Source organism: Melanotaenia boesemani, chromosome 13 (assembly GCF_017639745.1).
Source record: "Melanotaenia boesemani isolate fMelBoe1 chromosome 13, fMelBoe1.pri, whole genome shotgun sequence".
Lineage (NCBI taxonomy): Eukaryota > Metazoa > Chordata > Actinopteri > Atheriniformes > Melanotaeniidae > Melanotaenia > Melanotaenia boesemani.
The window spans coordinates 6,110,661-6,128,540 of NC_055694.1; the positions used below are offsets into that span (position 1 = coordinate 6,110,661).

The window sequence follows — 17,880 nt, forward strand, 5'->3', positions numbered from 1 at the left end:
CACTTAATGTACTTGGTGACAAATGCATCCGTTTTTGCGTCCACATACTGATTTTCACCCATTTAGAGGACAGCTGGTGGTGTCGAAAAATAAGCTGTCAAATAAGAAAGAACAGTCCTGAAACCTCCAAAGAAACACTTTTACCACAGTGGTCCCATGCCAGTGCAAAGAAAGACACAAGGTCCAGAAAGCGAAAGCATGAATGAGTAAGGCAGAGAGACTTGCAGACATGCAGCCTCCACCAATTATAGAGCAAACATCGCCGCCACGATCACTTTACTCTTTGCCCAGCTCCTGACAAACCCTGTCACTATTCCTTCCACTGGCACTTGCGTTTCTCCCTGACACTCTCCAGGCTTTAATTAGGCTTGTAAATAATTATTGCAATTAAAGCCTACAATTAGGAAGACTGAAGCACTGCCATTAGCTTCACAGTAAATGTCAGGAGCGTTCTGCATAGGCACAGGGAGGAAACAGACAAATGCTGGGCCATTATGGAGACAGACAGACAGTGAGAGTGAAAAGAGACAGAATGGGGTGAAGGGTGGAGGTGGGGAGGGACTGTTAGGGTGGGGTGGGTGTATGACAGCAGTTGACGGACTCAAGGTTCTTAATTATAGAGCTGATTATTCCGACTGGATGGCTGCTGGACTGTCTGCCTTTGGCTTACAAACACAAAGCAACAAAATGTGCATGCACATACAATACTACAAAATAATTTGAGCACACACACACACACACACACACACCGAGTTATCTCCAATCACATAATGTATGAAAACTAACAAGGCATTCTGAAATCAGTACATAAAAATACTAATTGAGTATTGAGTTAATTTGAAGTAGCATGCTAATAGATCATGATGGACTGGAAAATAACTTTAAATTTCCCACTCAGTGTGTTTTTAAGGAACATTTCTGCCTAAAACTGGCTACAAATGTTTAGTATTTATTTCCAAACATGAGCAGTTTGTGGCTGTTGGAAATCCTGCTTCATTCCCCCTTTCAGACATGAACTTGTCCCTATGGAGAAGTTTTTGGACCAGTTCGTCACTTTGCCGTTGGTGTGAGCAGTAAACTGATCCGATGGATGTTTGAGGTTCAGGTATCTTATATTATCTTCAATGATGCCACAAGGTCAGTGAACGTCCCCTGCAGAAGGGGGAGCTGGTACTGACAGATGAGCATCTACATGTGATCATGCAACATGCTCTCACTCCCACCTCCTCAAATACTTTTGGTTAGGAACTGGTACCCCCACTCTAAAAGTGCCACTTTTAGACTTGTTAGGCATGTCTGGCTGAAAGCTCACAAGCTGAGAAAGCTTGACTCCAACCGACAACAACCGATTGTAAATAAACAGGATAAAGTGGCAGAATGACACCCTATGAGCACAAAAACATTGCTCTCTGGCAGCAATCCATACTTTTAAGTAGCTGGTTTTTACAATTTGTACTTTCTCCACATAAGCTAATGATCTCTTTCTCATGTCAGAGTAGAAACTGACAACAGGAAAAACAAAAGCAAGAGGCACCTACGCTTCAAGCTGTTCAATATTTTAAAGCACTGCCACCATGTGACAGACGAAAGCTTAAACTAGCTGAGGTATCTTCAGCCCCTTATGTGATCCCTGTTAGTTCATTACTCAGTCGGAATAGAATGAAGTGTCCCTTTTGCTACTCTCTCTCAGAGCAGTCACCAACCACAGAAAGACAACTGGTGAAATGCAGCTGCGTTAAAACTGATGCGAGGGTTTCTTGTATGTGACAAGTTGGGAAAGAGAATGTCTAAGATCTAAAGTTGGGCACAAACCTGCCACAAAAGTCTTGAAATTCACCTGAACAATAGGGTAAAGAACTTATCTAATGATAACTGTGTGGTCTGCTGTCACGGACCTGAATTCACAGCGTGTACCTTGAACTGACCTCTAATGATTTAACAAGGACCTTGGTGTGAGGGTGGGAGAAAGGAAACAGGGTTGGGGGGGAAATAGGAAGTAAGAGGGGCTCTGGGCTGGGACACTGGTGTGCACAGGCTGCTATTAATTAACAGCTTGATGGGCACTGACAGAACGTGTGCTGCTATCAAATAATGAGGTTAGGAGTGGTCGATGGTTCCAGGCACAAAACCTGATTAACACTAATCCTGGCTTAAGTCAATTAACAATGCCTGTTCAGGGGCTCATGCAAATGAGGTGCCTTTGTTAGGTGGGCTACCACAGAGGGGGCAAACACAGCTCGACATTCAGACATGTAAAACATCACTAGAGCATAGCTAAAAGGTGGAGAGACACATATCGGTCATCATGAGAAAGAAATAGCAAGCAGACAGATGAGTTAAAAACACAGCAGAACGTAGGGGGTCTCTAACTGACACACAGAGTCATTGACTCCCTCATTTTGATTAAGATACTCAGTCAACCCTTGAACTTCACACAACCCCTGACCCCACAAGGAAATAAATAGTATTTTCATTAAATGAAACACATGGAACATGTGCCTCAACATACTTGCATAAACTCTCCAATAGGCCTGTTTCGGGCAGGAAATAGGGCACATATGGGGCTTGTGAATTTATAAAGCGTTGTTTAAAACAAACAGCTTTCCCCTCGGCAGCTGTAATATGGGATACAACATCAGCTGACTGAAAAACAAACCATCACAGGACATATATCGTGATTATTAGTAAGGATTAGATCATGCTGCTGAAAATCAGTCATGTGATGTTTTTTTTTTTTCATCTTCTCTGAATGTGATTAACAAAACTACAGACTTAACCTCTATCTTTGTGGAACTGTAGAAACTGCCGGCAGAAATTTCCAGAAAATCGGGCATGCAGTAGTGAATGAATCAATATTTCATATCTTTTTATTATTGATTTTCTGTAGAGTATGGGCCTCCAAACATAAGCATGTCTATGAGTAATTGTCCCTGTTTTCTAATCTTATCTGGGCAAAGTAGCCTCCTGGGTGCAGACGTGAAATGCTTGATGATCAAAGATGTGAAAGGGGAATTCCATATTTTTTCAACAAGAACTTAAAAACAAGGAAAGATCATTCCTAAAAGGATAGGTTCTTAGAATTCCTCTAAAATGAAATAATTAGCTTTATTTGTCTCCGTGTATGCTGACATTTTGGATTTTCCTAGCAATGACTTAGCAAACAAGGCGTCAGACTAAAAAGGCGTAACAAGAGGGGCAGGATAACCAGTGGTTTCTTTATAATGGAAAGCCTAAATGGCATCATCAATATCATTGGATGTGCTTATTGACAGGGGAATTTATCCTAATTTGTCTGTGTGTCAATATCAACTGAGGCTGGATTCAGCAGAAGGATCCAAGCCTCAGGCTCCCTTCTAAGAAACAGAGGACCTGGGTGGCCGGCCCTTACCCAAAGCAGCTGCCAAAGGGACCCCCCTCCCGGAAAAACAAAAACAAAAAAAGCCTATCTATTAGCCCAGTGTAGACTACCTGAGTGATGAACCTTTCTGTCTGCTGTTAAGGCTTGTTGAAAACAGACAGATGAAAGCGAGATGTGGCCACTGTTTCATGCTTCTGATAAGCCCCAATGCGGGTGGCATCGAACGCAGATGTGTGGTCCATGTGTTGGCCCATGGCATGAGTTTTCTCATGCATAACAGCAAACATTTGCCTGGACCACTTTTCTCATATAAACAGCGGTTTCAACTCTGTTGTTGGCAAGCACAGTGTATATGCACGTCAGGTGTTTATTATACAAACCCAACATGACCTCAGCTGAAAGGTAAAGCCAGGTACGAAACATCTCTTGAAGCTCACGGGAAAAAGAGAGGACATCTCTATCAAATTTAAATTTTTTATTTGTTAGGGCATAATGGAACAAAGGAAATTAGGTCAATATAACCTCAGATGAACAACAGTACATACATAATATATTGTGTTATTATTTATTAAACAAAACCTAATCGAGTGCATTTGATTAGACATACTTGATTAATCTATAATTAGCAAAAGTGATCACCTCTATGAAAGCAGAGGTTGAGACAGTTTGAAGGTTTGTTAACACAATGCCAAAGAGGAAAGTCGTCAACAATGCCCTTAGAGCTAAAGTTCTTGCTGTCCATCAGTCTGGGTAAGGTTATAAACCCATTTACAATTATTTGGAGTCCATCAATCTACAGTGAGGAAAAATTATTTACAAATGAAAAACACTCAAGAAAGCTGCCAATCTTCCCTGGAGTGAATGTAACAGCATTCTGTGCAATGCTAACAGGAGTTACAAAAGACAAAAAAAGCTACATCTCAGACTCTCCAGGCCTGAGTTAGCATGTTGGATATCAAAGTTCATGAAGTAAAATTAGAAAAAGACTGAAAAAGTATGGCCTGTATGTAAGGTTTGCAGGAGTAAGCCTCTTCTCTCTATAAATAACATGGCAGTATAGTTTAGGTTTGCAAAGTTGAATCTGAACAAACCACAACATTTCAGGAATAATGTCTTTTGGACAGACCAGACCAAAAGTGGACAAAGAGTCATTCTGTCCAGTAGCTAAGGCTTAGATCATGCAACATGTCAATGATCACAACCACAGCAGAAAATCTACTATAAACTAAATGAAAAAAGTAATTAAGCTGCACTGGTCCAGTCAAAGTCTAGACCTTAACCTGCAAACCTCAATGAACTTAAGCAACGCTGCAACAAAATGTGAGGTTAAATTCCTCCACTGTGAAGTGAGATGCTGATAAAATCATATAGAAAATGTTTACTTCAACTTATTTCTGCATAAGCTGGTTGTACAAACAACTGAATTGTGGGATGTACTTTCCGCCCACATGTTTATGTATATGCCATGTTGCTGTTCATCTGAGGTTGTATTTACCTCATTCTAACATCTGGTAAGGACTAGATGATGTTGCAAAACATTAAAATTAAAAAGAGTTTACTTTCTCTTTTACATAACTGTGGATCAGGGCAAAAATGCCCCCCTGCAGCTTTCCAAAAAAAAAATAGATAAATAAATAAAAAAAAAATACACAAATCTTTTCAGACATGTGTTTAAAAAAATAAAGAATGCAGGTCTTTTGCTTTCAGTTTGCACAAGCTCTGATGCATTTAATGCATGATGGAAAGGCTGACGATAAGCTATCCAGTCTTCTGTGGCCATTTGCACATGAAAATCTGAGTCTAACACACCAAAGTCCTCTATAATAATGATCTGATAGCATGTCACCTAATCTATGGTTGTGCAAGGTGGGAATGAATCCCATTTCCCCAGTCTTGATAACCACTGAACCCACTTCCTCCCAATCTAACCACACCTGCCAAACAAAGGTTCTTTGGGATAAGGTGATGGGGGAAGTAGAGGCAGAACATTGTGGGGTGTTTGGATGAAGAACAGGTTGAGAAGAGACTTCATTCAAAAAAAAAGAAAAAAAGCTTTGAAAAAGGAAAGAATCCATGCATAGATTTCAAATTTCACAGCTGAGCACCTGGAAGAAATTGGCTGACCTGAAAAAAAAGAGGTAGTCGTTCCCCCCCGACCCCCCCCCCCCCCCCCCCCCCCCCCTCCTCTCTCTCTCTTTTTTTTTTTTTTTTTTTTAAAATTTGAGCTGTAATGCTGCTGCTCCATGTGGTACATGGAGGGAGGACAGCGGACAAGGATTGTAGGCTGAGGAGGGTTTAATGTTTGCTAAAAAGCCAAGAGTATTGGAGAGTGACAGCAACACATGGCTCAACAGCTCTATGGTCTGTCCATGACAGACAAGTCTTTTTTACAAGCCAGCTCAGTATCCCTCAGCTGGTCACGGCAGCAGGAATTTCACACTTATCCTTATAAAGAGCTTGCAATTAGCAGGCCGCTATTTCACTGGGAAGTCTATTAAATCTGCTGAGGTCTATTATGTTCTCTTGTGCACCACGGCCATAAAACATCAGAAAATATTCGGGCTTCATCCCTAAGTCAACACCTGCTTCTTTACTTGGGGTTTAATCAAATATAAATTCGTGTATTTATCCTTTTTCTTTGTGTTTAAGAGATGATTTTTGGATTTTTTTCTTCTTTGGAGAGGTGTTTTCAAATACTGTTTGAGGCAGAACTAACACTACGCCACAGGTATCACTTCAAAGCCCTTTTGGATGTTAAAACTTGATTGTTCCCCCATGAATAATACATTACAGCCTGCTTTCTGTGTACTGGCTGCTGACCAAAGCAACCGAAATAATGCAGTTACTGGTTCTCAGCTGCGTTCTGATGAGTGCTCGCCCTCCTGCTCCGAGCCAACGGCCATAACGGCACAAAGGAAATGAAAAGGCGTTAGAATGGTGATAATCTGCGCCCCACAAGACTCCATTCGATACAGGAGTAGTTTTCTCTATTTATCCTAGAAAGCTGCATTAATAAAACCGAAGGCTGGTTAGGAGCCTTTGCTGGTGCTACATTCAAGCGTCTTTCATGCTGCACCGTTGCAGAACAGCACACACAAACATGCACAAATATACACTAGGTTGTTTGCGTTTGCAGACACAGACGTTCTGATAAAAGAAACATGGGAGATAGAGGGAAAAGGAGGGGAGAGTAATCAATGAGACCACTCCAAATACTCATGCAGATGCAGGGCACTGAATTTGCATGATCTGGCAAAAGCAGCAAAAAACAAGCTCTGCTGCATTTTATGCTCCTCTGTCCACCTGTGTGATTTGAGAGACTGCCAGAATTGTTAGGACTATTGCTGTAGGAGCAGTTTATCTGGCTTTATGTAAATATGACCACTGGATAAAACACTGAGCCCCCTGCTATGAAGCACACACACACAAGCTGTGCTTTGCTTCAGCAAAAAAAAGATGTGGTATTTGTTTTGAAATCTACCTCTTTCTGATGCAATATTAAATTCAGTGAGGTGTTTTGGGAATGTGAGACATTTCAGAGAGCATGTCACATGACATAGACAGAGGAGAAGACAAGGGGGAAAAAAACAAGGGAAAAAGTCGAGGACGTGTCCAGGAGGCAGCTCAGATAAGTCTCCCAAAACAGCTATGACCTTTTATCATAGCTTCCCAGTCAAGAACCAAAAAGGCAAGATTATTGGTTTAAATATGGAAGCAAATGTGCACATATTCACAACGTGACTCACGTATAATCTGGCAGAAACCCATACAACATCTGCACAATCACAAGACACACAGAGGCAATTAAAAAGCTCAGAAAGGCTCCAGCAGGATGCAAGGTTTCTCAATTGTGCACCACAGCACTGAACATAAATTTTCAGATGAAAACCTGCTTCTTTTATACATTTCAGAACTATCAGTAATGATACAGCACCCTACGGGAGAGCACACACACACACACACACACACACACACACACACACACAGAATCAGCGAGCCAGGTCTTTTCATCAGTTCCACTACACTGCCTCATGTTGAGCCAGTTTCACTCCATCATTAATATTGCGAATGCTATTGTCATAACATCTACAAAACAAAAGCACAGGTTACCATCAAACATGAAATAGGAAGCTCTTAAATATCTTTAGAGAGTGTGAGAAAGTAACTAATGAAAGCAAGAGAAAGCTGAGAGTTCACTGAAATGCGACTCCAATAGGGTTGTGACACTTATACATATGGAGTAGGTGAAATCTATATGCTATGTTTTTGCAAATAAGGCAAAATGCCAGATGAAAGGTGTTGAAAAGCCTTCTGGAGACACATTAGAAATACTGAATGAGATACTGGGAATTGCTTTAAAGTCTATTTTTTTTCTGTGCACATATGATTGAGGAAGCCATTGCGTAATGACAGCACCTATGCAAATGAAAACTGAGATGGCATGTGCTTTGTATCTGTGGTTGTATGTGCGCCTGACTGCACTTTCATACCGCACATCCCACAATTCACGCACACACACTGACAGGTGTGAGGGCAGCAGAGAGCAAGAGCCTTGCTGGAGCACAGCCTTGCAAAGCAAATATCCCACTCCTTTCCCAATTTCTGTTTGTCTGCTCCCCTTTTCCCAATGTCTGTCTCTCTTCTTGCTCCCTCTGTTCCCTGCCTTTCCCACCGTGCCAAGCACACAGGACTTCTTTGTTATTCAGAGTAGGAAATGCAACTGGAGCCAAATCTGCCTTGGTTCCTGTTTGATATCATCCCTCCTTTGTTCTCGCTGTCTCCCATCGCCATGAGCTTGGCCTCAGACTGCATCAGTCAGACTCATGGGAACAAGCAGAGCTTAGACAAGATATATCTCGTGGTGTCCTGGACGTGTGACTACGAGTGTAGCTCGAAGTGACATTCAACCTCATGATAAGATAAAGGTCAAATAGATGTCTTCCGCTGAGCGTTAGTGCGAAAGGGCGAGTGTAAAGGTGGCTGATGTGTATTGTACAGAGGAGATTCAATTAAATGCTTGTTTAACAAAGCGGCATCAAAATCAGAAAAACTGCTTCTGTTTAATTTAATGGGAGTTTGGAAGACGGAGAAGCCACACTGAATCTTAATCTGGTTCATATATTAGGGGTGACTATCAAGTGCTATCCTTGAACATTCAGGACAACATCTCAGAAGAAGCTGAACATGTTTCTGCATACATGCGTGTGTCTGCGTGTCTGCTGCTATCGCCCAAAACCCCCGGAGAGAGAGAGAGAGAGAGCGGCAGTAGAGTCTACAAGCTGAATACTAATAATATTCACCAACATGACTTCTCATTCAGATGACTAGCATTTATGAGCTCAACATCAAAAGGCTGTTTCATCTGTGGAATAAGTAGGAATAAAGGATTTAGTAAATATGGAAAAGACATTTCAGACTCAGTACAAACACTTCTTTACTTGTGGAATCAGCTCGCTGCCATGTTCCTGAATTATTTTTGCTCATGAGATTAATATATCTCAAAACCTATCCCAGAAATATCTACAGATATTAAATGCAAATTGCTGCATAAACTCCAAAAACTATGTCTGAGATCTGAAATCATTTAGTCTTTACTGCTGACTTGCAAACAATCTCAGCTGTAATTTAGCACACAGTACTAGCTGTCACTGGATCGTTCCATGTTTTTACTTGACAGTTTTATTTCTACTTTTACTGCCAGTGTGTGCCAGACTGAAACTAAGAAACTTTATATTTGTTTTGGTACCAGAGTGCAATGAAACAAACCTTGTTCACATCACCAGATGTCACACTGCAGACGAAGAAGCAGGAATGGTCTCAAAGAGGCACATTTACTTCATATCACCCCTATTAGAGCTGGATACAAGCAATGTACCTTGAAAGCTGGTAAATTTTTGTACCTTGTTATCCCATTGTGATAACTACCTTCACGTTCTGGCGCAAAAGTCATAAAATACTTTTCTAACAGTATGTTGCATGTGCACCCACTTCTACGCAACATTTACCATGTATACAACTAAGTTGTGTAGAAAATAGCTAAAAGTCAACCGGCAGACTGACTGTCTTTAAAAAAACGGGTTGATAGAAGATTTTGATAAAGCATAGCACATTCTCCTGCACTTTAAGGTTATTAAAGGTACAATCAGAGGGCATCTGTCTGCTTAACTGATTGGGCAGACATCCGCTGTATGAGGGTCCTGGTCTAAGTACTATATGTGTGGGTTCAAATCATTTCCCAGATGTTATCATACCATCTTCTTCTTTGTTGGCTGGGATTTAATCACGTGACTTTTGCAGGTTCATGTACTTCTGGCTAATTAAGTTAGGGGCAAACAAACCAAAATAATGAGCTATGTGATGGCATAGATCCTTATATATAACCCAGGAAAGATTTGAATTGAAGAAACACCTGTCTGTTCAGTCCTGATATGTTGAATTATCTGCTGCTTCAAACAAGCTTTTACATGGCCAAGCAGATGAAAGCATGGAAAAGCTTGGAAGTCTGGCTTCTTCAAGTGGTAGATTAAAAGTAATTGGGAAGAAGACCCTTCATGTTTCTGCTCCTGCAAGTACACATTTAGCTGTTTATAACATCAATGCTACTTGTGTTTAACTCAATTATGACCTAGATTCTCTGTAAGAGCTCAGTCTAAGTCATCTTCATTATAAGAATTGCCGTGACATCCTGGTAACTCAAGCAAAAACATTAGCTTAAGTTAAAATTAGTGTAGCTCATGTTAGCAACCACAGTCTTGGTGAGGAAAAAAAATAAAAAAAATAAAAAAATAAAGCCATGTTTTTTATCACCCCATGAGCTGGAATTTACCAATGAAAGAGCAGAAGCTAACGGAGAAGGACCCTAACTAGCTGATGTAAAGTGACTGAAAAAACTTGGATCAGTTTCACAACTTCAACGATTGGAACCAAAAATAACCCAAACTCGAAGCGTTGCCACACAGTGTTGCTCTGGACTGTCATGAGCTAAGCTGCCCTCCCCACTTCCTGTTACACAGAACTGTACGAGGCCCCAGACATATGAGTAAATTAATCCAAACAAAAGTCTACAGAAAGGACAAATTAACTTAAGGACATTCACATTTCTGACAGCTGTACTTTAAGACAAATAAATATTTATTTTATTATTTTTCCAGATTCCTTTTTTTCTACAGCAGACAAATCTGCCTGAATAAATCCTTCACACCACATCTGCCTGCTATGATTCCTGACCTGTGAGCTGTGGCCAGCCAGTTGTTGACTGTTTTAAAAGAACAGATAAGGAGAGAAGATGGCAATCTATCACTTAACAGTGACAGCCTCGCACGTTGTCTGTCTCTGGGGCTGCTGCGCTGCCACGCTTCCCTGCAGCCGCTCCTCTTCTCCTCTCCTCCTCTTGTCATTTCTTTTCTCTCCAACCATTTCTTCTTCTACTTTCATCACATGACCTCCTCTCTGTCCTTGTGTCCTCTTCAACCCTTGTCTGGCCTCATCTCTTTTACCTGGAGAGTATGTCAGCTGCACTGATGGCTATCAGCTGCTTTCGACCCTCCCTGCAACGCTGTGTCACTTCATTAGGAGTGTGAAAGTATGACCTTGCACTTCGTTCCTCTCTCAGAGTCTCCCTTTACTTCCAAGTCATACACTCCCCCAGCTGTCCCTCTTTCTCTCATTACTCTTCCTCTCATCCAGCCAAGAGCTCTTCATCTCTCTCTCTCTGTAACTCTGCTTTCACCTAATATTTTCCTTGTCTCTCCATTTCTTTCTTTGTCCCTGCCCTCATTGTTCTCCTTCATTATCAACCGCTGTCAGAATGTCCCCCTGCTGTGCCACACAGGTTATTTATAGCCAGCAGTGGTTGTTGGATTTGGTAATGTGAGGAGATGAGCCATCTTGAGCCCTGCTAGAGCGCACACACATGGACGCACTTTTCCCTGACATTTAAGGATCTGCATACACATACAGAGGCACATTAAAGCCATCTATTCCCCCATCCAGGTACGTGTTTAATTAGAAGCCACAGCTCGGAAAGCATGCATCATCCAACACCTACCTGTCTCTCAGACATGATGTAGAGGAAGTTGCGATCAAGAGAGAAGGCCATGTCTCTGAGGATGGGGCTGCCGTCCTTCATAACCGATATGGTCTCATACTGGACACCACCATGAGGAGGGCCGTCTACACGAATCTGAAGAAAACAGAGCAGGAACGGGTCAGCGAAAGCTATTTATATCAGCATGACAGAAGGAATGGGATAACAGATGAGGAGTGATTGACAGGAATGACAGACGTGGGTCAAATAACATTTGCAAAAATCATTATTATTTATCTTGGAGACTCAGATAGATGGAAATTCTGCATGAAAGCTGTTTGGACTGAAAAGATAAATGAGCTAAAAATGACAGAAAAATAATGAGTTTCACATTTCTTTTTAATTGCAAAAGCTGTACGACAAAACAGTCATTTTTCCAGGTGTGAGGCAAACATCAGACCTCTCTGATTCCTCAAAGGTTTTTAGGTTACAATTACGGCAAGGAATTAATAGCTGAAATCATTAAACGCTTACGAAACCAAAGCTCTGTTTTCTTTTCCTCTGTCTCCTGATGACTGATGCATTCCTGCAACAAGGCTTTGAAATTGAGGCGAAAACCACTATAATATATATATAAAAAAAACAGTGAACAACCATTCTGATGACTTATGAGGTGCCCAACCCTCCTGAACCCCAAACGCCACAACGCTACTTCCTGTATTGTGTTAGACAAATTTCTAAACAGAACTGCAAATCTAAAGGGGATGTAGGGGGGAGGTTTCCTGATGCTAGGCGTGAGAGATGTCTCTATGTCAGATGTCACAATGCCCTACTCAACCATCAAAGCTGATGGCTCTATCATCTGTCCGTTCCTGTCTGCCTTCCTCTACCCAAACATTCATCTGTCTATTCAGATAGTGACAGCCCCAAGAGCAGCCGGGCTCTAGAAAAAATAACTCAAACGGGGAAAGTCAGGGTCATATGTCTGTCAAAAGAAGGTCTACAGGGAGGGTGAAGGGGTATGTGAGCAAATGTGTGCACAGATACACACAAAGTGGGACTTATGAATGTGTGTCAAAACTGCTGGTCAAGTCAGTGAAAAGTGATGCAAGTTCACCAAAGCCCCTCCAGTTATCCCTTTAGAGTTTTGGAGTTAAGCAGGGCACAAAACGTGGTTTTTATTGTGCCCACCACAGCTGACCTGCTCCTGACCCTGAGCAGACTAATCCAAACGTCGGCTGAGGGATGTATGTGAAAAGCATATGTGGGAGGACAGAGGCAGGATGCGGGGGCCGTGCCAGTCTTCATCTGGTTACTGACACTGCAGCATGGAGGGAGACCTCGTCCATAAAGCATGTCGGCGCATGGCGAGCTCAGTGCTGCTCCCTGCTAACCGCTGTGCCGTGCGCGAGTGCTTTTATGTGTGCGCACCCGTAGGAGCAGTCTGTCATGCTGTGATATGTCCTCGCTGCCCGCCACTGGGGATCATGAGATAACCCGGCCTTCCCACTGCACGCCTGAATGAGATCGCTATCACACAGTCTCTCACCACTGTCCAGGGGCAGATTAATTCACATTAGGCCACAAGCATACTCACACACACACACACACACACACACACACACACACACACACACACACACACACACACACACACACACACATACACAGCTGCCTTAGAATGTACTCAAGGGGCAAGGATATAAAACCTTTGCTATAACAAGCACAGCATAAGTACAAGTACAGCGCCATGCAAAAGTCTTGAGCCTTTCCCTCTTCTTTATATATGTTTAAGAAAACAGGAAATAGGTGAGGTGATGTATTAAAAGTGTAAATAAAAATACAGCATATAAGGCAAAAAAACAAAAACTTGTTTTCTTTGGATGTTGGCTGCGTTTGTTCCCACACTGCTTCAATAACATTGAAGTCTGGGTTCTGGGGAGGATTCATCACTCCATCAGACCCATTGACACAGATTTTCAGTCCAGTTTTTCTCTAATTAGCAGGGGTTTTCTTTTAATCTCATCTCTCCACCTTTTCTGCTTGTTCCCCTTCCTGAAGAATGGCTGCCTGACAGCCAAACATGGAGACATTTCTGATGAGGCTTCAGTGAGCTGTATATGGATCAGCTGAAGGTCCAGATGCATCTCTGAAGTCCTGTTTCCGGTCTTTGGATTTGACACATTCCTTCCACATATAGTTCATCTGTTGTTGTTGTTGTTGTCAACTTGAGGAGAGAAAAACTTGTTTTTGGCCAACAGTCCATTGGTATTACCTTGTTGGTGTGAAAATATTTTTCTGTCTGTCAAACTTTGTTATCTTTGGCATTTTTTGTAGATGCAACTAAAACCATGGTAACAAATAATGTGATTTTAACAGGTTGCCAGTAACAAAGTGTAAAGATGCTATATGAAATTGAGTCTTTGCAAAGTTAGGAATTAGGTGGCTTATTCCCAGGTCAGTGTTAAGTGGCTTAAAAAATACGAAAGAATAGAGAAAACACATTCCTGTGAAAAAGCAGGCACAAAGATGGGACTGAAAACGAGTGGAAAAGCAACAAGTGCCCAAAGAAAAACTTTGAAGAACATTGTGAAAGTCTGGAAGGGGGTGGCAAATACTTTTACAGAGTACTGTAATTGTCCAGGGATGTACCCCAACACTAAAGGCTAAAGGCTAATGCAGAAAAAACAGAATCAACTTCACCAACAGTAAAACATTTTCCTCCCACCCACTGTGTACACACAAACACACCCACACTCAGCTCTTTTTCCAAGGTAAATAAAACAGCTTTTCTGTAATAGCTTCAAAAAGTCTTACATTTACACATATGTACTCACAAACACACACCCACAACATTGTAAGAAAATGCAAAAATATGTGCATTTCTTTGAAATGGGTTAGGTTCACCTCTGTGTGGAAAAATGAAACCAAAAGAAAGCATACAGTAACTGGAGAAACCAGTGCTTAGGGAACCAAAAATACTTCAGAAGCTCCTTTTTTTTAAATCACACTCTCAAGCTACTGTTCCACCAGTTTACAGTTCCTACCACCGGATTAAGCTGCACTGACACCAAAGCATCTATCGCTGTTCTCCAGCATTTAGCCTGCTCTCTCTAAAACCTGCCCCATGTTACCACATTTGACCCTGCATTATTTATCAGAGTGGGCAAGAAGACTTCAAACAGGTAAGATTCATACCTTCAAGCCACTCTGACAATATTGCACCCCATCTATTAAAGGAAAACCCATGCATTGATGCCCTGGAGAGCTGCCCTTAGGCCTGGTCCAACATGGTCCCCTATTTCAACACTGCAGCTATTAGCCAGCTTTTCTCTATCAACAGCGTCGGCAAGCTGCTACTGAGCAAAGTGAGAAAAGGAGGAGGGAAAGGTGAAGATGGATGAGAGTGCTAGAAAAACTGTCTACATGTTACCCAAGGGGTGTCAGAGGCTGTTGTTAACAGCGTCAAAGAAAGAGACAACAGTGTCATTTTGAATGATAAGAAAAAACATAGTCAACTGGTGTTCAGATTCACACTTCTTGAGGGATTCAATACCATTTCATGTACAAACATAAATTTAAACATGGATGCACTGAGTGATGGTGAAAGATGCCTGAAAATCTGAGTACAGTCCTCAGGCAGAAGCGAGTGGGAGGCTGCCTCAGCAGATCCTGAAGAGCTCACTGCTTCCTTTTTTAGTTTCCAAATCCAGTTAGTTTCCACTTTCACTGTCATCAGTTCGAAATCTTTTTTTTTCTTGAGTGAAATACTGTAGATTAATATAAACATTTGCATTTAAAAAACTGTCGCAATGTGGGTGAAGTGACAATGTTTTTTCCCATGTGCACCTTTAGTCTGTAGCATTCCACATTCATAATCAGTTCCAGTTTAATCAAAATTGTTGCACCACTGGTGATAAGACAGTCTTGTGGTGTTTGATGGAGGAGGTTGGGGAGGAGGAGAATGAAGCTTTTTGCAGACACCTCCAAACCCAACAATCTGCTTATTTCCCAATTTCCATCCCTCTTTCCTCTTGCTCTTCTTTCCTCCCAATGAGTTTTAGGAATTGAGATATCCTTTAAAATGTTTAGCTGAGATCGATTTCCAGGGTGCAGGCAGGCAGGAGAAAGAGGAAAGGACTAGGCAAAAATTTACCCTAAAGCAAACCTGAAAAAGCTGCTTAGTCTGCCTTTAAACTAATCCTGACTGGTAGACCGAGGAGGACTTTTGTTGATTAACTTGACAGAAGGATTGATACCTTTATTGTCATTGTATTATATACAATGAAGTTTTAGGCTAAATGTAAAACAGAATATAATTTATAAAATATAAAGGATATAAACAAAATTCTAAAAATTAATAACTACACATAACAGCAGATTAACATAAAAGGGAAAGCTGCGGGAAATCTGCAGTGAATAAACAGCTGAATGTTAGATTGATTTGTATGAGCCTTATTGTTCAGAACATGGAAGTAAAGTCCAAAAACACTTGATTAAATGTCTGATACATCTTCGTTTTTATTTGAACTGAAGCTGAGCTAAACATCAAAAAAATGCAACACTTTCCAAAATTCCCCTAGCTGCTACATCCTGAAAGAGGAACCTTTTGTTTTTTATGTACAAACTTTATGTTGCAGTGTGTAGGCCTTAGTGGGCAGGAGGTTCGGGGCAGGGGCTCTGGCCATCAGGGAAGCAATGGCAGAGGCTTCAGAGGTCTTCCCTTGTGGCTAAAAGGACCAATGCCAGTGGAGTGCTTTTGATCAGACCATGTAAGCACTCTGGAAAAAACGTTTGAAGATTGACCAAACTCCAATTGAAATTGCCCATCTCCCTTGTCCTCTCTCTCCCGCTCTGGTTTTTGAACACTGTGCCAGACAACTGGATCCCCAACTGTGAGAGTCTGAGAGAAGCAATTTGCTTGAGTAAAAAACTCTGCTGAATGAATCCTGAGGTAAAATTGCACCAAAAGTGTGTTAGCAGTGCGTGGTAAAGCTTTGCTGGCCAAAAATGTCATTGCACAACATCAGAAAAGTTTTCATTTTTAATGATTTCCTTCGGTGCCAATTAATTACCCAAACTGAGGAATAAGCAGTGACCTCCCAAAGCAACAAAGAGGAGCATCCTCAGGAAGAGACTAAGGAATATGATGAAGAGCAAATGCCAAACAACACAAAGGCCCAATCCCCTTTTCTATGGCAATCCCTTTTTTAGTTTCTTTTTTTGCTATTGGACATCAAGAAGCAGTGATTATCCTGCCATCCAAATTGCTCCAATGCCCATGATAATGCCTTGACGACCCCTAATCCTTGATCTAAAAAAGAAAACCCCTGCAAAATAAAGGGATGTGGGTAAATGAAACTAGGTCTGGGTCAAAGTGTTTGTTCAACATTAGACACTCAGTTTTTAAAGAATGTTTCTCCTGTAATTGCCCAGCTGCTAACAATTACCTAAGAACTGTTTTCTTTTCAGACCTGTATAGAAATACTATTTTGAACCCTTAGCCTTGAGGGAGGTTGGCGCTCTGAAACAGGATACGCTCGTGCACAGGTAGTTGCCAAGGCAAATACAAATCAGTCTGAGGGTATATATTATTTTTCACCATATTTCAGCTGGCGGAGGAGGTTGTAAGCTAATGCATGTATGGAAATTTTTACCAGCCCCTGCACGACCAGTATGGCACACTTCGCACTTACACCTTGTGGGGATAGGATTAAATCAAATTGCAGCAACTCCACCTACAACTTGTACCAGAATAGCATCATGAGAGCAGGATTTTAGGGAGATTTTACTCCTATGGTGGAAACTCAGCTGTTCTAAAAGAGTCAGAGAGAAAGAGAGTGAAAGCTAAACGTCCTAAATAACAGATCTGACAGCTATCTTCTGCATCTGCACTAATCCAGTTCAGCAGTCTTGAGAGCTGAAGTGACAGGCTTTGCCTTTATCTGCTTGATCCCACACACTGGATTAGATTCTGCAAAAGGACACCACCACCACCCCACACTCGTTTACTCTGTCTCAATGCACTGACCCCTCTGAGAGACACTACAAAGGAGCCTATGCTCAGGAAAGGGAGGGGAACTTTGTAGTCAAGTGGGGTTATACCGGTTGAAAAAACACAGGTCAGAGGGATCTGACAATGACCACGATAAACCTTATCCAATCGTATCCAATTCATCTGGTGGAACCTATCTCAGTCTCAGTAAATGGCCTTGAGTTTGATGCTGAGATTGCTCAGCAGCTTGGACCAAATAACAAATGACAGACTGACAGCATTTTAGGAGTCACTGAAGCTTGACAAGGGGGATCTTTGGCTTCAAAGGCTTTTGTGACAGCTAGGTGTGCCGGTTGCAAGAAGAAGAAGAAGAAAAAGAAGAAGAAGACATTTTCATCGTACTTGTAATTTACTTTTAACCTCTAAAAAAATCAATTTTCTCTCACAGGATTAAAAAAAGGGCAGGATGGCGTTGGGAGAAAGGCCAACATGTTTGTCAGC

At 41.6% G+C, this 17,880-nt stretch overlaps 1 protein-coding gene across 3 annotated transcripts in view; it reads right to left on the minus strand.

Annotated features, from left to right (window-relative positions):
• The window catches only part of plxna2 (plexin A2), a 200,374-nt gene that overhangs the window by 108,591 nt on the left and 73,903 nt on the right, over positions 1-17,880 (minus strand). For all 3 annotated transcript variants that reach the window (XR_006012527.1, XM_042004363.1, XM_042004364.1), the window contains exon 4: positions 11,406-11,540. Coding sequence is in view for 2 of the 3 variants with exons in the window: in XM_042004363.1 (XP_041860297.1) it covers positions 11,406-11,540 (135 nt within the window). In the remaining variant the exon portion in view is untranslated. The remainder of the gene's footprint in view (positions 1-11,405; positions 11,541-17,880) is intronic.